This window comes from Nerophis lumbriciformis, linkage group LG08 (assembly GCF_033978685.3).
Source record: "Nerophis lumbriciformis linkage group LG08, RoL_Nlum_v2.1, whole genome shotgun sequence".
Lineage (NCBI taxonomy): Eukaryota > Metazoa > Chordata > Actinopteri > Syngnathiformes > Syngnathidae > Nerophis > Nerophis lumbriciformis.
Genome location: NC_084555.2, coordinates 2,545,655 through 2,562,500, shown reverse-complemented (window position 1 = coordinate 2,562,500; position 16,846 = coordinate 2,545,655). Strand labels below are relative to the sequence as shown.

General features: G+C 39.3%; 1 protein-coding gene across 1 annotated transcript in view; it reads left to right on the top strand.

Moving 5' to 3' along the window:
- The window catches only part of ola1 (Obg-like ATPase 1), a 24,248-nt gene extending 9,456 nt beyond the window's left edge, over positions 1-14,792 (top strand). The window contains exons 7-11 of the mRNA XM_061968128.2: positions 7,381-7,478; positions 7,547-7,687; positions 7,860-7,956; positions 14,035-14,157; positions 14,233-14,792. Coding sequence (XP_061824112.1) covers positions 7,381-7,478; positions 7,547-7,687; positions 7,860-7,956; positions 14,035-14,157; positions 14,233-14,334 — 561 coding nt within the window. The 3' untranslated portion in view covers positions 14,335-14,792. The remainder of the gene's footprint in view (positions 1-7,380; positions 7,479-7,546; positions 7,688-7,859; positions 7,957-14,034; positions 14,158-14,232) is intronic.
- The last annotated feature ends 2,054 nt before the right edge of the window (positions 14,793-16,846 follow it).

The following is a 16,846-nucleotide window of genomic DNA, read 5'->3' as shown; positions in this document are numbered from 1 at the left end:
ACCGGAAGTAACACAATGCAGTGAAAACATTCAACAGAGCTGATGGAATATCTGACAAACTGCGCCTGCTAAGCTAACACACACACAAGTGAGCAATGAGCTGCTGCGCTCGATAGGCGCTGACGTCACACGTCACTAGGCAACAGGCTTGCCTTTTAAAGACACACTCACACACACTCTACTGAAGTATAATACATCTTTCAATTGTATAAGCCAGATATTAGAATTTTTTTTTTTAAGTAACTCATTAATTACTTTCCTTAGTAATTCAAATAATGAAAGAGTAATTCAAATATTTTTTGGTAAATTAACGAGAAACTATAGTTACTTTTAAAAGTAATTTTCCACCACTAAGATGGGGATTGGGGGAAAAAAAGCCTGGGTTTATCTACTTGACTTACTGAAACTATACACTTCTCAAAATGTTACTTTATGTATTTGCATACAATGTATAATACTACATTTTATTTACGGATGTATTCTATTCAAGACTGAAGTTTAAAGTTTTCACTAATAATCCTAATGTTGGAGATAGTTATTTATTTGCATGCAATGTTACATTTTTGTTGACGGAAGTATTTTATTCAAGACTCGTTAGTTCTTTGAAAATTATTTCATAAAGAGTAAAATGTATATCTGGTCTAAAAAGAACAATAATTTTGCTAGAAGTAAGATGGAATGTATGCAGTGTTTCAATATACTAGTTTTTGATCAAATAAAAGAAAAAAACGTTTTGAATGATCTCTGTCATTTGTATTCAATGAGTTCTTTAAAAAAAGTAGAGAAAAAAATCTGAAAAAAATCGTAAATCTAATTTTTGGTGAAAAACAGGGATTTTATTTTTAGGCCATATCGCCCAGGCCTAATCACAAAATATTATTTGGCATATACAATGCATTCGGAAAGTATTCGCAGCGCTTTACTTTTTCTACATTTTGTGATGTTACAGCCTCATTCCAAAATGCAATAAATACCTTTTTGTCCTCAAAATTTTTACACACAATACCCACTAATGACAATGTTAACATTTTCATTGTTGTTTTTAAAAAATGTATTAAAAATAAAAACTAAGAAATTACATGTACATAAGTATTCACAGCCTTTGCTCAATACTTAGTTGATGCACTTTTGGCTGCTATTACAGCCTCAAGTCTTTTTGAATATGATGCCATACGCTTGGCACACCTTTCTTTGGGCAGTTTCGCTCATTCTTCTTTGCCCATTCCTCTTTGCAGCATCTCTCAAGCTCCATCAGGTTGGATGGGAAGCGTAGGTGCACAGCCATCTTCAGATCTCTCCAGAGATGTTTAATTGGATTCAAGTCTGGGTTCTGGTTGGGCCACTCAAGGACATTTACGGAGTTGTCCTGAAGCCATTCCTTTAACATCTTGGCTGTGTGCTTATGGTTGTTGTCCTGCTAAAAAAATTAACCATTGCCCCAGTCTGAGTTTTTCATCCAGGATGTCTCTGTACAGTGCTGCATTCATCTTTCCTTCTATCCTGAATTGTCTCCCAGTTCCTGCCGCGACGAAAAACATCCCCACAGCATGATACTGCCACAATCATGCTTCATTATAGGAGTGGTATTGTTCTGGTGATGAGCTGGGCCTGGTTTCTTCCAAACATGACGTGTGACATTAATGGCAAAGAGTTCTATCTTTGTCTCATCAGACCAGAGAATTTTGTGTCTTATGGTCTGAAAGTCTTTCAGGTGCAGCTCCAGGCAAGCTGTTATTTGTTTTTTTACTAAGGAATGGTTTCCATCTGGCTATTCTACCATACATGCCTGATTGGTGGATCGCTGCAGAGATGGTTGTCCTTCTTTAAGGTTCTCATCTCTCCACAGAAGAATACTGTAGCTCTGACAGAGTGACCATCGGGTTCTTGGTCACCTCCCTTACTAGGGCCCTTCTCTCCCGATTGCTCAGTTTAGGCTGGCCATCTCTCGGCAGAGTCCTGGTGGTTCAAAATGTCCTCCATTTACACTGTCCCCACTGGGATATTCAAGGCAAAATACATTTTTCTGTAGCCTTCCCCAGATTTGTGCATCGAGATAATCCTGTCTCACAAGTCTACAGACAATTCCTTCGACTTCATCCTTGGTTTGTGCTTTACCATGCTTTGTCAAAAGTAGGACCTTTTATATTAAGACAGTTGTGTGCCTTTCCAAATCATGTCCAATCAACGGAATTTACCACAGGTGGACTCCAATTAAGCTGTAGGAACATCTCTAGGATGATCAGTTGAAACAGGATGCACCTGAACTCACTTTTGAGCTGCAAAGCAAAGGCTGTGAATACTTATGTACATGTGATTTCTTAGTTTTTTATTTTTTCATCCATCCATTTTCTTCCACTTATCTGAGGTTGGGTCGCGGGGGGAGCAGCCTAAGTAGAGAAGCCCAGACTTCCCTCTCCCCAGCCTCTTTGTCCAGCTCCTCCTGCGGGCTCCCGAGGCGTTCCCAGGCCAGCCTGGAGACATAGTCTTCCCAACATGTCCTGGGTCTTCCTTGTGGCCTCCTTCCGGTTGGACGTACCCTAAACACCTCCCCAGGGAGGCGTCCAGGTGGCATCTTGACCAGATGCTCAAACCACCTCATCTGGCTCCTCTCGATGTGGAGGAACAGCGGCTTTACTTTGAGATCCTCCCGAATGACAGAGCTTCTCACCCTATCTCTAAGGGAGAGCCCCGCCACCGGACGGAGGAAAAATTGTTTCGGCCGCTTGCACCTGTGATCTTGTCTTTTCGGTTATAACCCAAACCTCATGACCATAGGTGACGATGGGAACGTAGATCATCCGGTAAATTGGGGGCTTTGCCTTCCGGCTCAAATCCTTCTTTACCACAACGGATCGATATAGTGTCTGCATCACTGAAAAGACGCCACACCGATCCACCTGTCGATCTGATGAGCCACTCTTCCCTCACTCGTGAACAAGACTTCGAGGTACTTGAACTCCTCCACTTGGGGCAAGATTTCTTCCCTAACTGGGAACAATGACATTCTATCTGTATTGTTTCAGTTTCACAAATTTCTCAGTAAATTCACTAAAACGACACTGTGGAGTTATTGAGTCTGTTTAGCTGATTGGAGAGCTCGCTTCTGCAGCTAGTGGGTCCATGACGATGACTTCTGTTTTGTTTGACCAGCTGTTTTACTGCCGTGTTACAGGCACTGTATGGAAACATATGAGGTGTATATAGATTCAAGATTGTTTATTGTCATATGCACAGTTAAACAGTTTGCCGTACAATGAAAATCTTACTTTGCTAGTCCACCCTTCAACAAGTCACACGGTACTTAGCTAAAAATAAAAATAAAAATGTATATACAAGGCACAGTAAGTAACATAAAATTATTGCACATTCTGATTGACAGTCAACAGTATAAATATGGAGGTGACATTTGGTCACAGCAGCAGTTAAAGTGTCTTTAGTGAACAAAGGTGAAAAGTGTCTACAGTGATGGTTCACAGTTCGGGGGTGGTCATGGTAGCTGTCTATTGTTCAAAAAGACAAAAGTAAAATGGGGGGGCGGGGGGCTAGCATTCACAAGTTAGCATTCACAAGCCTGATGGCCTGTGGGTAGAAACTGTTTGTCAGTCTCGTAGTCCTGGATTTCAGGCTCCTGTATCGTCTGCCTGATGGTAGGAGGCTGAAGAGACTGTGCTGGGGGTGTGTACTGTCCTTTATGATGTCGTGTGCTCTCCTGGTGGCCCTGGTAGAGTACATGTCCTGTAGTGAGGGGAAGGCTGCTCCTGATATGCACTGAGCAGTTTTAATCACTCGCTAGAGTGCCTTCCTGTCCTTAGCAGTGCAGTTTCCATACCAGACCGTGATTGAGCTGGTAAGGACGCTCTCAACCGTACGTCTTTAGAAGTTGCTGAGAATTTTGGGTGGCATGCCAAATTTTCTCAGCCTTCTTAGGAAGGACAGTCGCTGCTGGGCTTTCTTTATTGTTTGTTGCGTGTTGTGATCCCAGGTGAGGTCCTCGCTGATGTCGGTCCCTGTCCACCTTTGTCCCCCCTATGTACAGAGGTGTGTAGTAGGTACTCCTTCTCTGTGGGTCAATAATCATCTCCTTGGTCTTGTCTGTGTTCAAGGAGAGACCACCAGGCCACCAGTTCCGCTACCTCCCTTCTGTATACTGCCTTAGCTCCCCCGGTGATCAGTCCGACGACCGTAGTATCATCTGCAAACTTGATGATACTGGTGTTGTTCTGGAAGGCCACACTGTCGTGTGTGAAGAGGGTGTACAATAGGGGGCTCAGCACGCAGCCTTGGGGGGTCCCTATGCTTACAACCTTTGTGCCTGATGTCTGGTTGCCGATTCTGACTGACTGGGGCCGGTTTGTGAGAAAGTTCAGGACCCAGTCACAGAGAGCCGGTGTCAGACCAACAGTGAGGAGTTTAGCAGTGAGTTTTTGTGTTTTGTGGGATGACCGTGTTAAAAGCAGAGCTGTAGTCAATGAATAATAGCCTGGCATAGGTGTCCTTGCCCTCTAAGTGGGTGAGGGTGGTGTGGATGACGGTGTTGACTGCATCCTCAGTGGACTGGTTCTGCCTGTAGGCAAACTGTAGAGGGTCCAGTGTGTCTGGGATGGTCTTCTTGATGTGTGACATGACTATCCTCTCGAAGCACTTCATCACTATTGGGATAGTATGTACCACGGGGCACTGAGATTCATCACCAACTGCGCTCCCCTTACTCACCATTGTGTGTTATACTCAATGGTTAACTGGACATCTTTATGTGCTCGACGCCTCAATCATTGGTATGTTTTCATCTGCAAAACCATTCAGGGTATCACTCCATCTTATCTGTCTTGTCTTTTTACAAAGAAACAAGGAAGTCACAATCTTCGTTCAATGAATGTTCTGAAATTTGTCGTCCCCAAAGTAAGAACTGAACTGCATACCTGCCAACTACTCCGGTTTTCCCGTAATTAGTACGGTTTTCATCAACCTATTCCGGGTTACGGTTGCAGTGATAACAAATACGGTTTTTCATTAATTAAAAAAAAATATTTAAAAAAGTTTTATTCACGAAATCACGTAACAACAATGACAATCGACACTGCTTCCCGTAACTTCCTATCGAGCCATTCCGAATGCCATGCGCGAGGCTATTTATAGCACCGCTGCCAAGCACGAGGCACCAGTTGCCATTGTTTCCAAACGAGCGAACGATCATGGAAACAGCCGGATAAAAATCGCAAACGAGTCTTAAACCGAAAAGAAAACTGCAGTCATTCCGTGAAGAATATTCAAAAGCCTATCCGGGAATAATTTTCCGTTCCAAAAAGGGTGAAAACTACGCGAATTGCACCTTGTGCAGACAAGATTTTTCGATCGGACACGGAGGAATTAGCGATGTAAAAGACCACGTTGGGACAAAAAAACACAAGTCTAATGCCGTTGCTAGCGATACAAGTGGAAAACTTTCAACGTTTTTCGTCGCCCAAACAGATTCTTTGGATGTGATAAATGCCGAAGTTTTATTTACGGAGGCAATAATTGAGCATGGACTTCCAATCGCACTGGCTGATCACATGGGACAGTTATTTCGGAAAATATTTCCCGACTCGAAAAATTCATTTTCATTAATTCTTCTTCAATTCTTTTGAAAGGCTTACAGAAAACTGCAATTGAATTGTAGTTCCATGCTAATGATGCTATTGAATTACATTTTAATGAAGTAAACTTATCATAAAGTTACCATATCATTTTTGCAGTATGATCAATCTGATAGAATAAATTTGGATTTTAGCCACAAAAAGGTAATGACACCAATGTTATCTATTGGAATTGTTTAGTACTGTTATACTGTTAAAAGTGTTTATACTATTTATGCTTTCAAGTCCAAGTTGAAGAAATCATGTTAAATGTTGACAGCATAACTACCAAAATACAGAAGTATGTCCTTAGTGCTATTACTGTTGAAAAGTTAAAATGATTACATTAGAGATGTGATGTGCCACTTTTCAAGTCTCTGATGGCTTAAATTAATTTTCATTAATTTTTCATATTTTGAATTCCTTTGAAAGGCTTACAAAAAAACTACATTTGAATTGTAATTCCATGCTATTGACAGGACTATTGATTTTAATGAAGTTAGCTTACCATGTTTACAGTATGATAATTGTGATAGAAATGTGAATTTTAGGCACAGAATATTTTTTACAATTGAACAAGGCAGTAGATTATACAAGCTTGGACAGAAAGTTAATAATGACACCAATTTTTTTTTTAATGGAATTGTTTAGTACTGTTTTACCATTTGTTTACTGTAAAAAGTGTTTATACTGTTTATACTTTCAATTAACAAATTGAAGTCTTGTGAAAGGTTGACAGGATAACTGGCATTAACTGTCAAAATAATTTCAAACTATTGAAGTTAGTTTACAGAATAAACATGTCAATCAACCCATATGATTTTTGCTGTAATATTTTTGTTTTGAAAAGTCACTGTGACTGATAGAAAAGTGATGGTTTTAGCAACATTTTAACCTGTCTGAATGCTAATAATCATTTTGCGTCGGGGGCGAAGGAACCCCCCACCAGGACTTTGTCCTGGACCTACCGGGGCCTACGGCCCCTGGACCCTGGCTACTAGGTTTTTCTGATTTCAAAAGTTGGCAGGTATGGAACTGGGCAAGAAAGCATTTAGGTTTTCAGCACCGAAGGCTTGGAATAACCTACAATCGAATATTAAACTTCAAACCCTAGTTACGTTGAATGAGTTTAAAGCTTCTGTGAAAGGACTGCAGTCTACCTTGTCTGTATGCACATGTGTCATGTGAGCAAGTTTTAATGTTGTAAATGTGATGTTTTATGTATTTGTTTACTGTTTTTAATGTAACCTTGCTGCTGCCCTCTTGGCCAGGTCTCCCTTGGAAAAGAGATCTTTGATCTCAATGGGATTTTACCTGGTTAAATAAAGGCTAATAATAATAATAATAAGTGAGTGCAACAGGGCGATAGTCATTCAGACAGGTCAGTGTTTTTCTTTGGCAGGGGCACGATGGTGGTGGTCTTGAGCTGTAAAAAACAAATAACAGCTTAAATGAGCATTTATATAATATTTATGTGTAAATAATTAATTTCACAACGTATATATTTGCAGCATATAGTCCAGTGCGGCTAATATTTGGGGGAAAAATGTATTCTAGAATTTACTGTATGCGCTCTATAGTCTATAAAATATGGTAATTATGTATGTTGAATAAAGTAATAGACAGTTGTAAAATGTGGCATTAATGGTAATGTTCCATGTTCCATGGGCTAAGCATTAGCTACAATTATTTTAACGTTATGTGTTAACTGGGTTGAAACGGCCAGCGGATTTGTGACCGAGTATTTTTTTTTTTTACTTTCCAGATTGAGGTTTTGAATAAATACCTCTTCCTGACATCCAAACCAATGATCTACCTGGTCAACCTGTCGGAGAAGGATTACATCAGAAAAAAGAACAAGTGGTATGTGCGCATGTAATGGTGTGTGTAGGTGTCGTTTTGAAACTCCAATATCTCCTTGCTGCTTTCAGGTTGGCCAAAATCAAGGAGTGGGTTGATGCTCACGACCCCGGCGCCATGGTAATCCCCCTTAGCGGAGCCTTGGAGTCCAAACTGTTTGACATGGAGGAGGAGGAGCAGAAGAAATACTGTGAGGAGCAGAAGACACAGAGGTGAGGCACGCTGCATTCTTATTGGATGGATTGGAAGTTGTGCGTAATAGTAGCTCATTAATTTATTAGTGGCGGTGGGAATAGATTAAATGCACGTGTGACATTAGTCTAATCTTGAATACGCTAAACCAACATCATACAACTTTGAATGTTGTTTTTTTTGTCCTCTTAGTGTTCTGACCAAAATAATAAAGACTGGCTACGCAACATTACAATTGGAGTACTTCTTCACAGCGGGACCGGATGAGGTGCGAGCATGGACCGTTCGGGTGAGTCATCTAAGAGAAATTGAACAAAACCACTTTGTTTACACCAGTCAGACATCTTCTATATGACAGGAACGGGCTGCGGTCTTAGGACTTAGTGCAAAAATGCTAAAGACTACCGTATTTTTCGGAGTATAAGTTGCACCGGCCAAAAATGCATAATAAAGAAGGAAAAAACATATATAAGTCGCACTGGAGTATAAGTTGCATTTTTTGGGGAAATTTATTTGATAAAACCCAACACCAAGAATAGACATTTGAAAGGCAATTTAAAATAAATGAAGAATAGTGAACAACAGGCTGAATAAGTGTACGTTATATGAGGCATAAATAACCAACTGAGAACGTGCCTGGTATGTTAACGTAACATATTATGTTAAGAGTCATTCAAATAACTATAACATATAGAACATGCTATACGTTTATCAAACAATCTGTCACTCCTAATCGCTAAATCCCATGAAATCTTATACGTCCAGTCTCTTACGTGAATGAGCTAAATAATATTATTTGATATTTTACGGTAATGTGTTAATAATTTCACACATATGTCGCTCCTGAGTATAAGTCGCACCCCCGGCCAAACTATGAAAAAAACTGCGACTTATAGTTCGAAAAATACGGTAAGTGAGATCGTTTGATACCAATACCCATTGGCGTTGTTAGGCCTATTTTAGGGGGGCTCAAGCCCCCCTAAAATATTCTTAAGCCCCCCCCTAAATAATTTGGTGTTATATACAGTATATATATATATATTTTTTACAAATACATGCCGACAAATTCATTATAAAGCGGCCCGAATATGAGTTTAAATAAATCATATAACCTGTTATTATTCACTCAGTTTCCCCTCACTTCATAGCGTAAGGTAGAGAGCCCCTTTAGTGCGTCGGTATCCAATCCATTCCACTTGTTCATATAGAAAATGCCCATATCACTCAAATTCCAGTCCGCATTTTCTCTGCGACCTTGCTTGCGGTCCTGCAGGTGTACGAAGCACATTATCTTCCTTTACAATGAGTGAAGCTGCACGAAACCTTGTGTGTGCAATTGTAAATAATTTAGTTTTTAAGTTTTGTGTTTCTTGTAGAATCTATATAAAGTAATATACATTAGCCTATTGTTAAAATAATGAAAAAAACATCATTAAATATATTTGTTTTATTGTATTGTTACATTAATAGCTGTTGTATTATTGTAGGATGGCTTGTTAAACATTTCATAGGATTTTCAGAGGGAGGAAAAACCAAGACATTTAATATAAAATGTAAAATGAATAAATACATAAAAAGAAAAAGAAAAAAAATGGTTAAAAGCCATTTCATTTCGTCCTGTGCATTTTAAAAAAAATAATAATAATAACAATGAATAATTTCTAAGTCTTTGTTAGCCGTTTGTGAAGTTTTGTGCTCGTGCGCTACGTTCCCTCGCACCCTGTACATCTCCTGGGGGCTAACCCCCCCCCCCCCCTGTCCTTAAAAGCTTGTGACGCCCCTGCCAATACCAATCACATAGGGCTGGGCAATATGGCTGAAAACTGTATCACAATATAAGTGTTTTATATTACTGATATTTTTTATGACCTTTTGAAAATAAGAACCAGGAGAAAAATTGTAACATTTTGATTAAAATGTAACCTTCCTATTATATTTCCCTCACCAATTAAGGCAGAAAGGAAAGGAAATATCAACACAACCATGGAAAACACTCAATCAATGAAAACAACATTGTAAAATCTCAAAATTAAAAAAAAAAAATTCCTAAAATAAAAGTGCAAAAATAAGGAATTGCTTGTATTTCGTCACGTGACTTCTTTCCGGAAGTGAAAACCACTGGTGGTCAACCAAGCCAAGATGGCTGTTATACAGCAAGCAGTGCACAAACTATCTGAGTACAAAAGAGGCTTAAACCTTCCTGCAAAAAGCAAATATGAGCAAAAAATCTAACTACGCAATGGAATAAATTCCTATACTTTATCAAAAAAAAGATTTGAAGAGTGATATCAAAGATTAAACGTTGGTCGCGTTCTCAGACATATTGAACTATAGTGCTCCAGACGCCATTTTACAAGACAAAACAGATAGAAACTTGGAAAAACATGGAGGTTTTCAACTTATTTGTGTGTGGCTGGGTCAAGGACATTAATTTCAAGGAGCTTTATTTGTCATACTCGTACACACTTGCACATATACAGTACGAAATTTGGACTCAGGTCCCGACAAGTATTAAGAAAGGCAGTAATAGACAGATAGGCAATAAAGGTGAACGGTAATCAATAATAAATAGAAAATAACATAAGGCGCTTTAACAAGAGGAAGAACCGAGATTCGCTGACTAAAAACACAGTGTGGAATAAGATAGGCTGAAGGTTGCATTTCATGATTTAACTTTGCGTTTCCTGCCGTGTTTTTTGTTGCTGTTGCACGCGCCGTTTACGAGTAGTGTTTTTACCCGTTTTTATCAAAATATAATTATAGATGTCAACAATGTGTATGTGCTGAAAGCTTCATTTGTGATTGTTGCTCTTGGTAAAAGCTTAACTCTTTCAGGTTTTACTCACATTTGCTTTCTTTTATTTAGAATCACCGAGTTGGTGCTTTTCGAGATACTCGTAGCAAACGTGTTTAAGAAATACAAATATAATCTAGATAATACTTAAATGGGAAATAATAAACGATAAAAGTATATCAAACAAACCTTTAACAAAGTGATCGCTGCAAATGTGTGCATTTTTCGACTCTGCTCCCTTGTACTGGAGTGTGAGCTTCATGCTTTTCTCTTGCACTCTTCCGCCCTCTCTGATTAACTGTTTGAGGAACGCTAAAGAAATGTTTGTCCTTTTCGTGATTTGAACAATCTGCGCAGCCAAAAACAACACAAGCATAGGGCATTTTTTCTTTGAGAAAGGCTAAATGGCGCCTAATACCCATTGAGAACAGAGTTAGCTTGAGCACAACGCATATTCGATGGACGGGACGTGAGCTGGACGTAACGTCAGTGAAATCCATGCAAGAGGTAAGAAATCCTTTATGAAGTGTAAGAAAATAGTGCAAAGTGTTAAAAAGTAAACATGGAGATACCTAAAAATAAGTATTTTCTGCAGGTTTAGTGGCAGGAAGTTATAGATCAGCAGTGTGCTCTGGGTGAGCACGGCTAAGGTGGTGTGGTCTTTGTTCTGACTACGGCCTGTTTAAAATGTCAAACAACTACCATATTGTCGAGGTGACGTTTCCTGTTTTATCGACAATTTCTTCGCTCTCTGCAGCACTCATTTTTAGTTTCTCTTCTCACCCCATGCAAACAGTCAACTGCGAGACAACAAGATGGTGCAACCAAACGTGATAGTTGATACTGTTTGGTACCCGATTGGCTGTTAGCGTGTCACTCTCACTGATCACTTCATGTTTTGCTTGGATACCAGAGAGCGAATGCCTTTGTTCATGCAACCAACCTTGCTTTGCAACTTCCTTTTTCTTCCGACGAAAAAAAAAAAATCTAACGTTCTATCAAACACATTTTTTTTACCAGTGGCGGGTCGTGCGTTTCTCACCGAGGCCTTCAGTGATGTCCTACTTATTCCGACTTCACCTCTCAAAATACCGTAATTTATGTCACCACATGCACACGGCTGGAGATACTATACAGAAACACACTCGCACGCTACTGCGCATTGAATTCCCTCAACAGTGTACAAAACGGTCTATGTTTCGGCGCATTTAACATTCGATAAACCCGCTTCAGCAATTATGTGGTACTGTCAAAATTAAAAGAATTGTATAAAACAAATGAAACTCACAATTTGTAGCACCCATTCGACGCCGTATAAGCCAGTGGTACCGCTCGTAGTAGTCTGTTGATTCGTGTGAAAGTGGCGGGCAAACCATTTCACCGCCAAGATAGCGTCCGGTGTTGGCCGACCTCGTTTCACAAGATGTAGTTTCTCTTAAGTATCCTTCTTGAAAATGGCCTTGCAAATATATATCTGCCACCTAATTAACATTTTGCTCCGGTGCCACTTCCTGTTTTGGCAACTTGTGATTGGATACTCACTTGGGACTCCCAAGTGAGTATCCAATCACAGCGTAAGGCCAGCTAGAAGGCTGACAACAACTCGTGATCGGATTGGCTATCGCAATTGTCTATCAACTGTATGTCCCCGTTCACTTACACTGCACAGACGCCTGCATTGTTGATTCTGAAGGCCCCGGGCAGATTTGGTACAGCATGGCAACATAAGCTAGCTGAATTCTGATTGGATACAAACTCCAACCTAAAAACAACAGCACTGGAAAGAGCATAATATGACATGAAGAGAATATGAATACTTTTAGATATTTAGGGAAAGTAAATTAAAAATGTACTTTTATCTTTAATTATGATCATGATTTCTGGTTATGTTAGGCCAGCAGAGAAGGCCTTGCTGGCCCTGACGGCCCACCACTGTTTTTTACTGATGTCGATTACGTGTCTTTCACAATATATATGTATTGATATCGTTTTATCAGCCAGCTCTAGGTTTAAAATGTAAATTTAAAGTTTTAAGCGGTTGGAAATGCTATTAATAAATCAATATAACTATGAAAAAGGCTCATTACACTCAACCTATTGCTGAAAAAACATACTATAAAACAGTAATAAAAATTGTATTATATTTAATATTGCAATGTGAGATCTACTCAGCTTATTGCACTATGTAGCCTGTTAAGTAATTTTTTTGGAGTTCAACAGTCTGATGGCAGTTTGAAAAAAACTGCCAATGAATATTGCTAAGTAAAAAAAAAATTAAAAAATGTTTGTGTACACTTAATGTGTAAACTTAATTCATATTTCTCTGAGGGGGAAGCACTTTAATGCTACCGTATTTTCCGCACTATAAGGCGCACCGGATTATTAGCCGCACCTTCAATGAATTACATATTTCATAACTTTGTCCACCAATAAGCCGCCCCGGACTATAAGCCGCGCCTACGCTGCGCTAAAGGGAATGTCAAAAAAACAGTCAGATAGGTCAGTCAAACTTTAATAATATATTAAAAACCAGCGTTCTAACAACTCTGTTCACTCCCAAAATGTACGCAAATGTGCAATCACAAACATAGTAAAATTCAAAATAGTGCAGAGCAATAGCAACATAATGTTGCTCGAACGTTAATGTCACAACACACAAAATAAACATAGCGCTCACTTTCTGAAGTTATTCTTCATTCGTAAATCCTTCGTCTTCGGTGTCCGAAGTGAAAGTTGGGCAAATTTACGATCCACTGGCAGATGTTGGCGTCGTCTGGCGCTGCCTCCTCGTCTTAGTGAAGGTGTGTTCGCCTTCTGTCTTCCATTGTTCCCACGCAGTTAGCAGTCTAGCTTCGAATGCCCTGTTGACACCAATATCTAGCGGCTGGAGGTCTTTTGTCAATCCACCCGGAATGACGGCGAGTATTGAATTAAGCGCGTAAGCGTGTCTCTCAATGTGCTGTTATGAGCTAGCAAATATAACAACTACACTACCCAGCATGCAACGATAGTTACGAGCATGCGCGGTAGCCCTGAGAAGCGTTGTTGTATGCTGGGAGTTCGAATGTGGTTATGAGCACGCTGTGAGAAAACGTTGAGAACTCAGTTAACACGCCTCGTCTGCATTATTTATAATTAGACAGACAACACACTTAATAGGAGCCATTTTGGGGTCTTTACATAAACACACAAATGGAAATGAAACGTCACATATCCCAGCATGCACCGCGCACTTCTTCTACGGGGAAAAAAGATGGCGGCTGTTTACCGTAGTTGCGAGACCTAAACTTTATGAAAATGAATCTTAATATTTATCCATATATAAAGCGCACCGGGTTATAAGGCGCACTGTCAGCTTTTGAGAAAGTTTGTGGTTTTTAGGTGCGCCTTATAGTGCGGAAAATACGGTATATTGATAGTTACAAAGTACAATTTTGAACAATAATTACAAGTTTGAAGGTATATTTTGTTTTTTTAGACAAACTCTGGTCATCTGGTACATTGTCCCGCAAGACTTGTTTTGGATTTGGGATATATTATGAACTGATGTTCTGTGGCGTTCGCACCCAACAGAAAGGCAGCAGAGCTCCTCAGGCAGCCGGAAAGATCCACACCGACTTCGAGAAAGGTTTCATCATGGCGGAAGTCATGAAGTACTCGGACTTCAAAGAAGAGGGCAACGAAAATGCAGTCAAGGTATTTTTATTTGTTCGAACGCACATGATCGCCGTCTGTCCAACACTGGTCTTCTTGTGTCTTACTTTGGACAAGGCGGCGGGGAAATACAGACAACTGGGCAGGAACTACGTGGTGGAGGACGGGGACATTATCTTCTTCAAATTCAACACACCCAACGCGCCTAAGAAGAAATAAGCACGGCCAAAGACGAACACAACCAAAAGGACACGTCACGTTGGTCAGAATGCAGCTTTTATGTGAGGTCCCTTCTTCAATGACACACTGACTAAATCCATCTTATCAAAGCTTTTCATCTACAACCGCTAAAGAGAGTGTTATAGTCTTTGCGGCTAAGTGTGGTTCTATTCTAATTTTATTCTGTTATATTCCTTTAAATCAAGGTCAAACAAAACACGAGGGTCTAACTTGTTTTTGTAAAGACCAACAAGGGAATTATCATCCACTGCTTTTTATTCTAACTTGACACCCCCATCCTCTGGTCTCACCATCACCTTTGAAGGAGACATTGTGAATGGGGAACCACTTTGAATATGGACTGGAAACTGCAGCTTGGTCCAAGGAAGGGAGCTGGGATATTTGAAATAATGTCACTGTCATCAATGTGCATGTTTCAATAAAATGCGACAAAAGACCCTAATGTCTCAATTTTCCTAAATGTTTTCCCTCTTGTGATGAAAAACAAACCGTTTAGTGACCGTTAATAACTTAGTTTGACAGCCATCGTGGTTATTTTTAAGTTACAATACCTGCAGTTTCAAGATAATACATGGAATAATTTGCACATCCTTAAATGATTAGGTTTTTAGCAGTAATGACTGGCTTCTTCTAAAGAGTTGTCTTCATTCTGGCAAACAACAAGCGATTTGAAGGATTGTTTTGCATTTTATTTCGATTTTTGTCTCCTTTGTTGTGTCTTCATTACCTCCATATAGTGTCTGCCATCACTTGCTCTTAAAGTTGATATTCATTTATTAGGTACATATTTATAGTTGGGGCATGAGCAGCAAACGTCACACCTCTATTGGGAATTATTAAATAGGAAACTCATCATCTGGACAACATTAGTAAGATGTATTACACCCAATGCCTCAGTGGTTACAGATGGACTGTCACGACTCAGGTCAAAACCGACGTTTGCTCAAAGGAATTACACACTTTTCTGGCTTCAAAATATAAGCGCTACGCTATACATCCGGTTTGACTACATTTACACCAGATACGAGGCTTTTTGGCACAGACCGAAACCACCCGGTGCTACTGGGAACAGATTCACGTAAGATCCAGTGGTGCCATGTTTCGGTGCCTGGGTTGCGCTTGACGTCTTTACAGCTCAATTTTTGTTTCATCTGACATCACATGGACAAAGATAAGACCTTCTGGAGGTGCATGGTGGTGGTAGTATTATGATCTGGGCCTGTTTTGCTGCCAATGGAACTGATGCTTTACAGAGAGTAAATGGGACAATGAAAAAGGAGGATTACCTTTTAAATTTTTCAGGACAACCTAAAATCATCAGCCCGGAGGTTGGGTCTTGGGCTTAGTTGGGTGTTCCAAAGGGACAATGACCACAAACACACGTCAAAAGTGGTAAAGGAATGGCTAAATCAGGCTAGAATTAATGTTTTAAAATGACCTTCCAAAGTCCTGATTTAAACGTGTGGACAATGCTGAAGAAACAAGTCCATATCAGAAAACCACAAATTTAGCTGAACTGCACCAATTTTGTCAAGAGGAGTGATCAAAAATTCAACCAGAACCCTGTGGATGGCTACCAAAAGCGCCTTATTGCAGTGAAACTTGCCAAGGGACATGTAATCAAATATTAACATTGCTGTATGTATACTTTTGACCCAGCAGATTTGCTCACATTTTCAGTAGACCCATAATAAACTCATAAAAGAACCAAACTTCATGAATGTTTTTTTTGTGACCAACAAGTATGTGCTCCAATCACTCTATCACAAAAAAAAAATAAGAGTTGTAGAAATGATTGGAAACTCAAGAGAGCCATGACATTATGTCCTTTACAAGTGTATGTAAACATTTGACCATGGCTGTATGTATATAATATGTATGTATGTATATAATATGTATGTGTATGTATGTATGTATATAATATGTATGTGTATGTATGTATGTATATATATATATATATATATTGGTGCTGAGATAGGCTCCAGCGCCCCCCCCGCGACCCCAAAGGGAATAAGCGGTAGAAAATGGATGGATATATATATATTATATATATAATATATATTAAAATCGATTATAAAAATAGTTGGCGACTAATTTAGTCATTGACTCTTTGGATCTATGCTATGCGCATGCGCAGAGGCAATTTTTAAAAAAATTTTTTTTTTTTTAATAAACCTTTATTTATTAACTGCAACATGTACAAACAGCTGAGAAACAATAATCAAAATAAGTATGGTGCCAGTATGCTGTTTTTCCCCCAATAAAATACTGGAAAGGATAGAAATGTAGTTTGTCTCTTTTGTCCAATTATTAATCGATTAATCGAAGTAATAATCGACAGATTAATCGATTACCAAATTAATCGTTAGTTGCAGCCCTAATATATATATATATACACACACACACACACACACACACACACACACACATACATATATATATACATATATACACATAAATATACATATACATATATATATATATATATGTC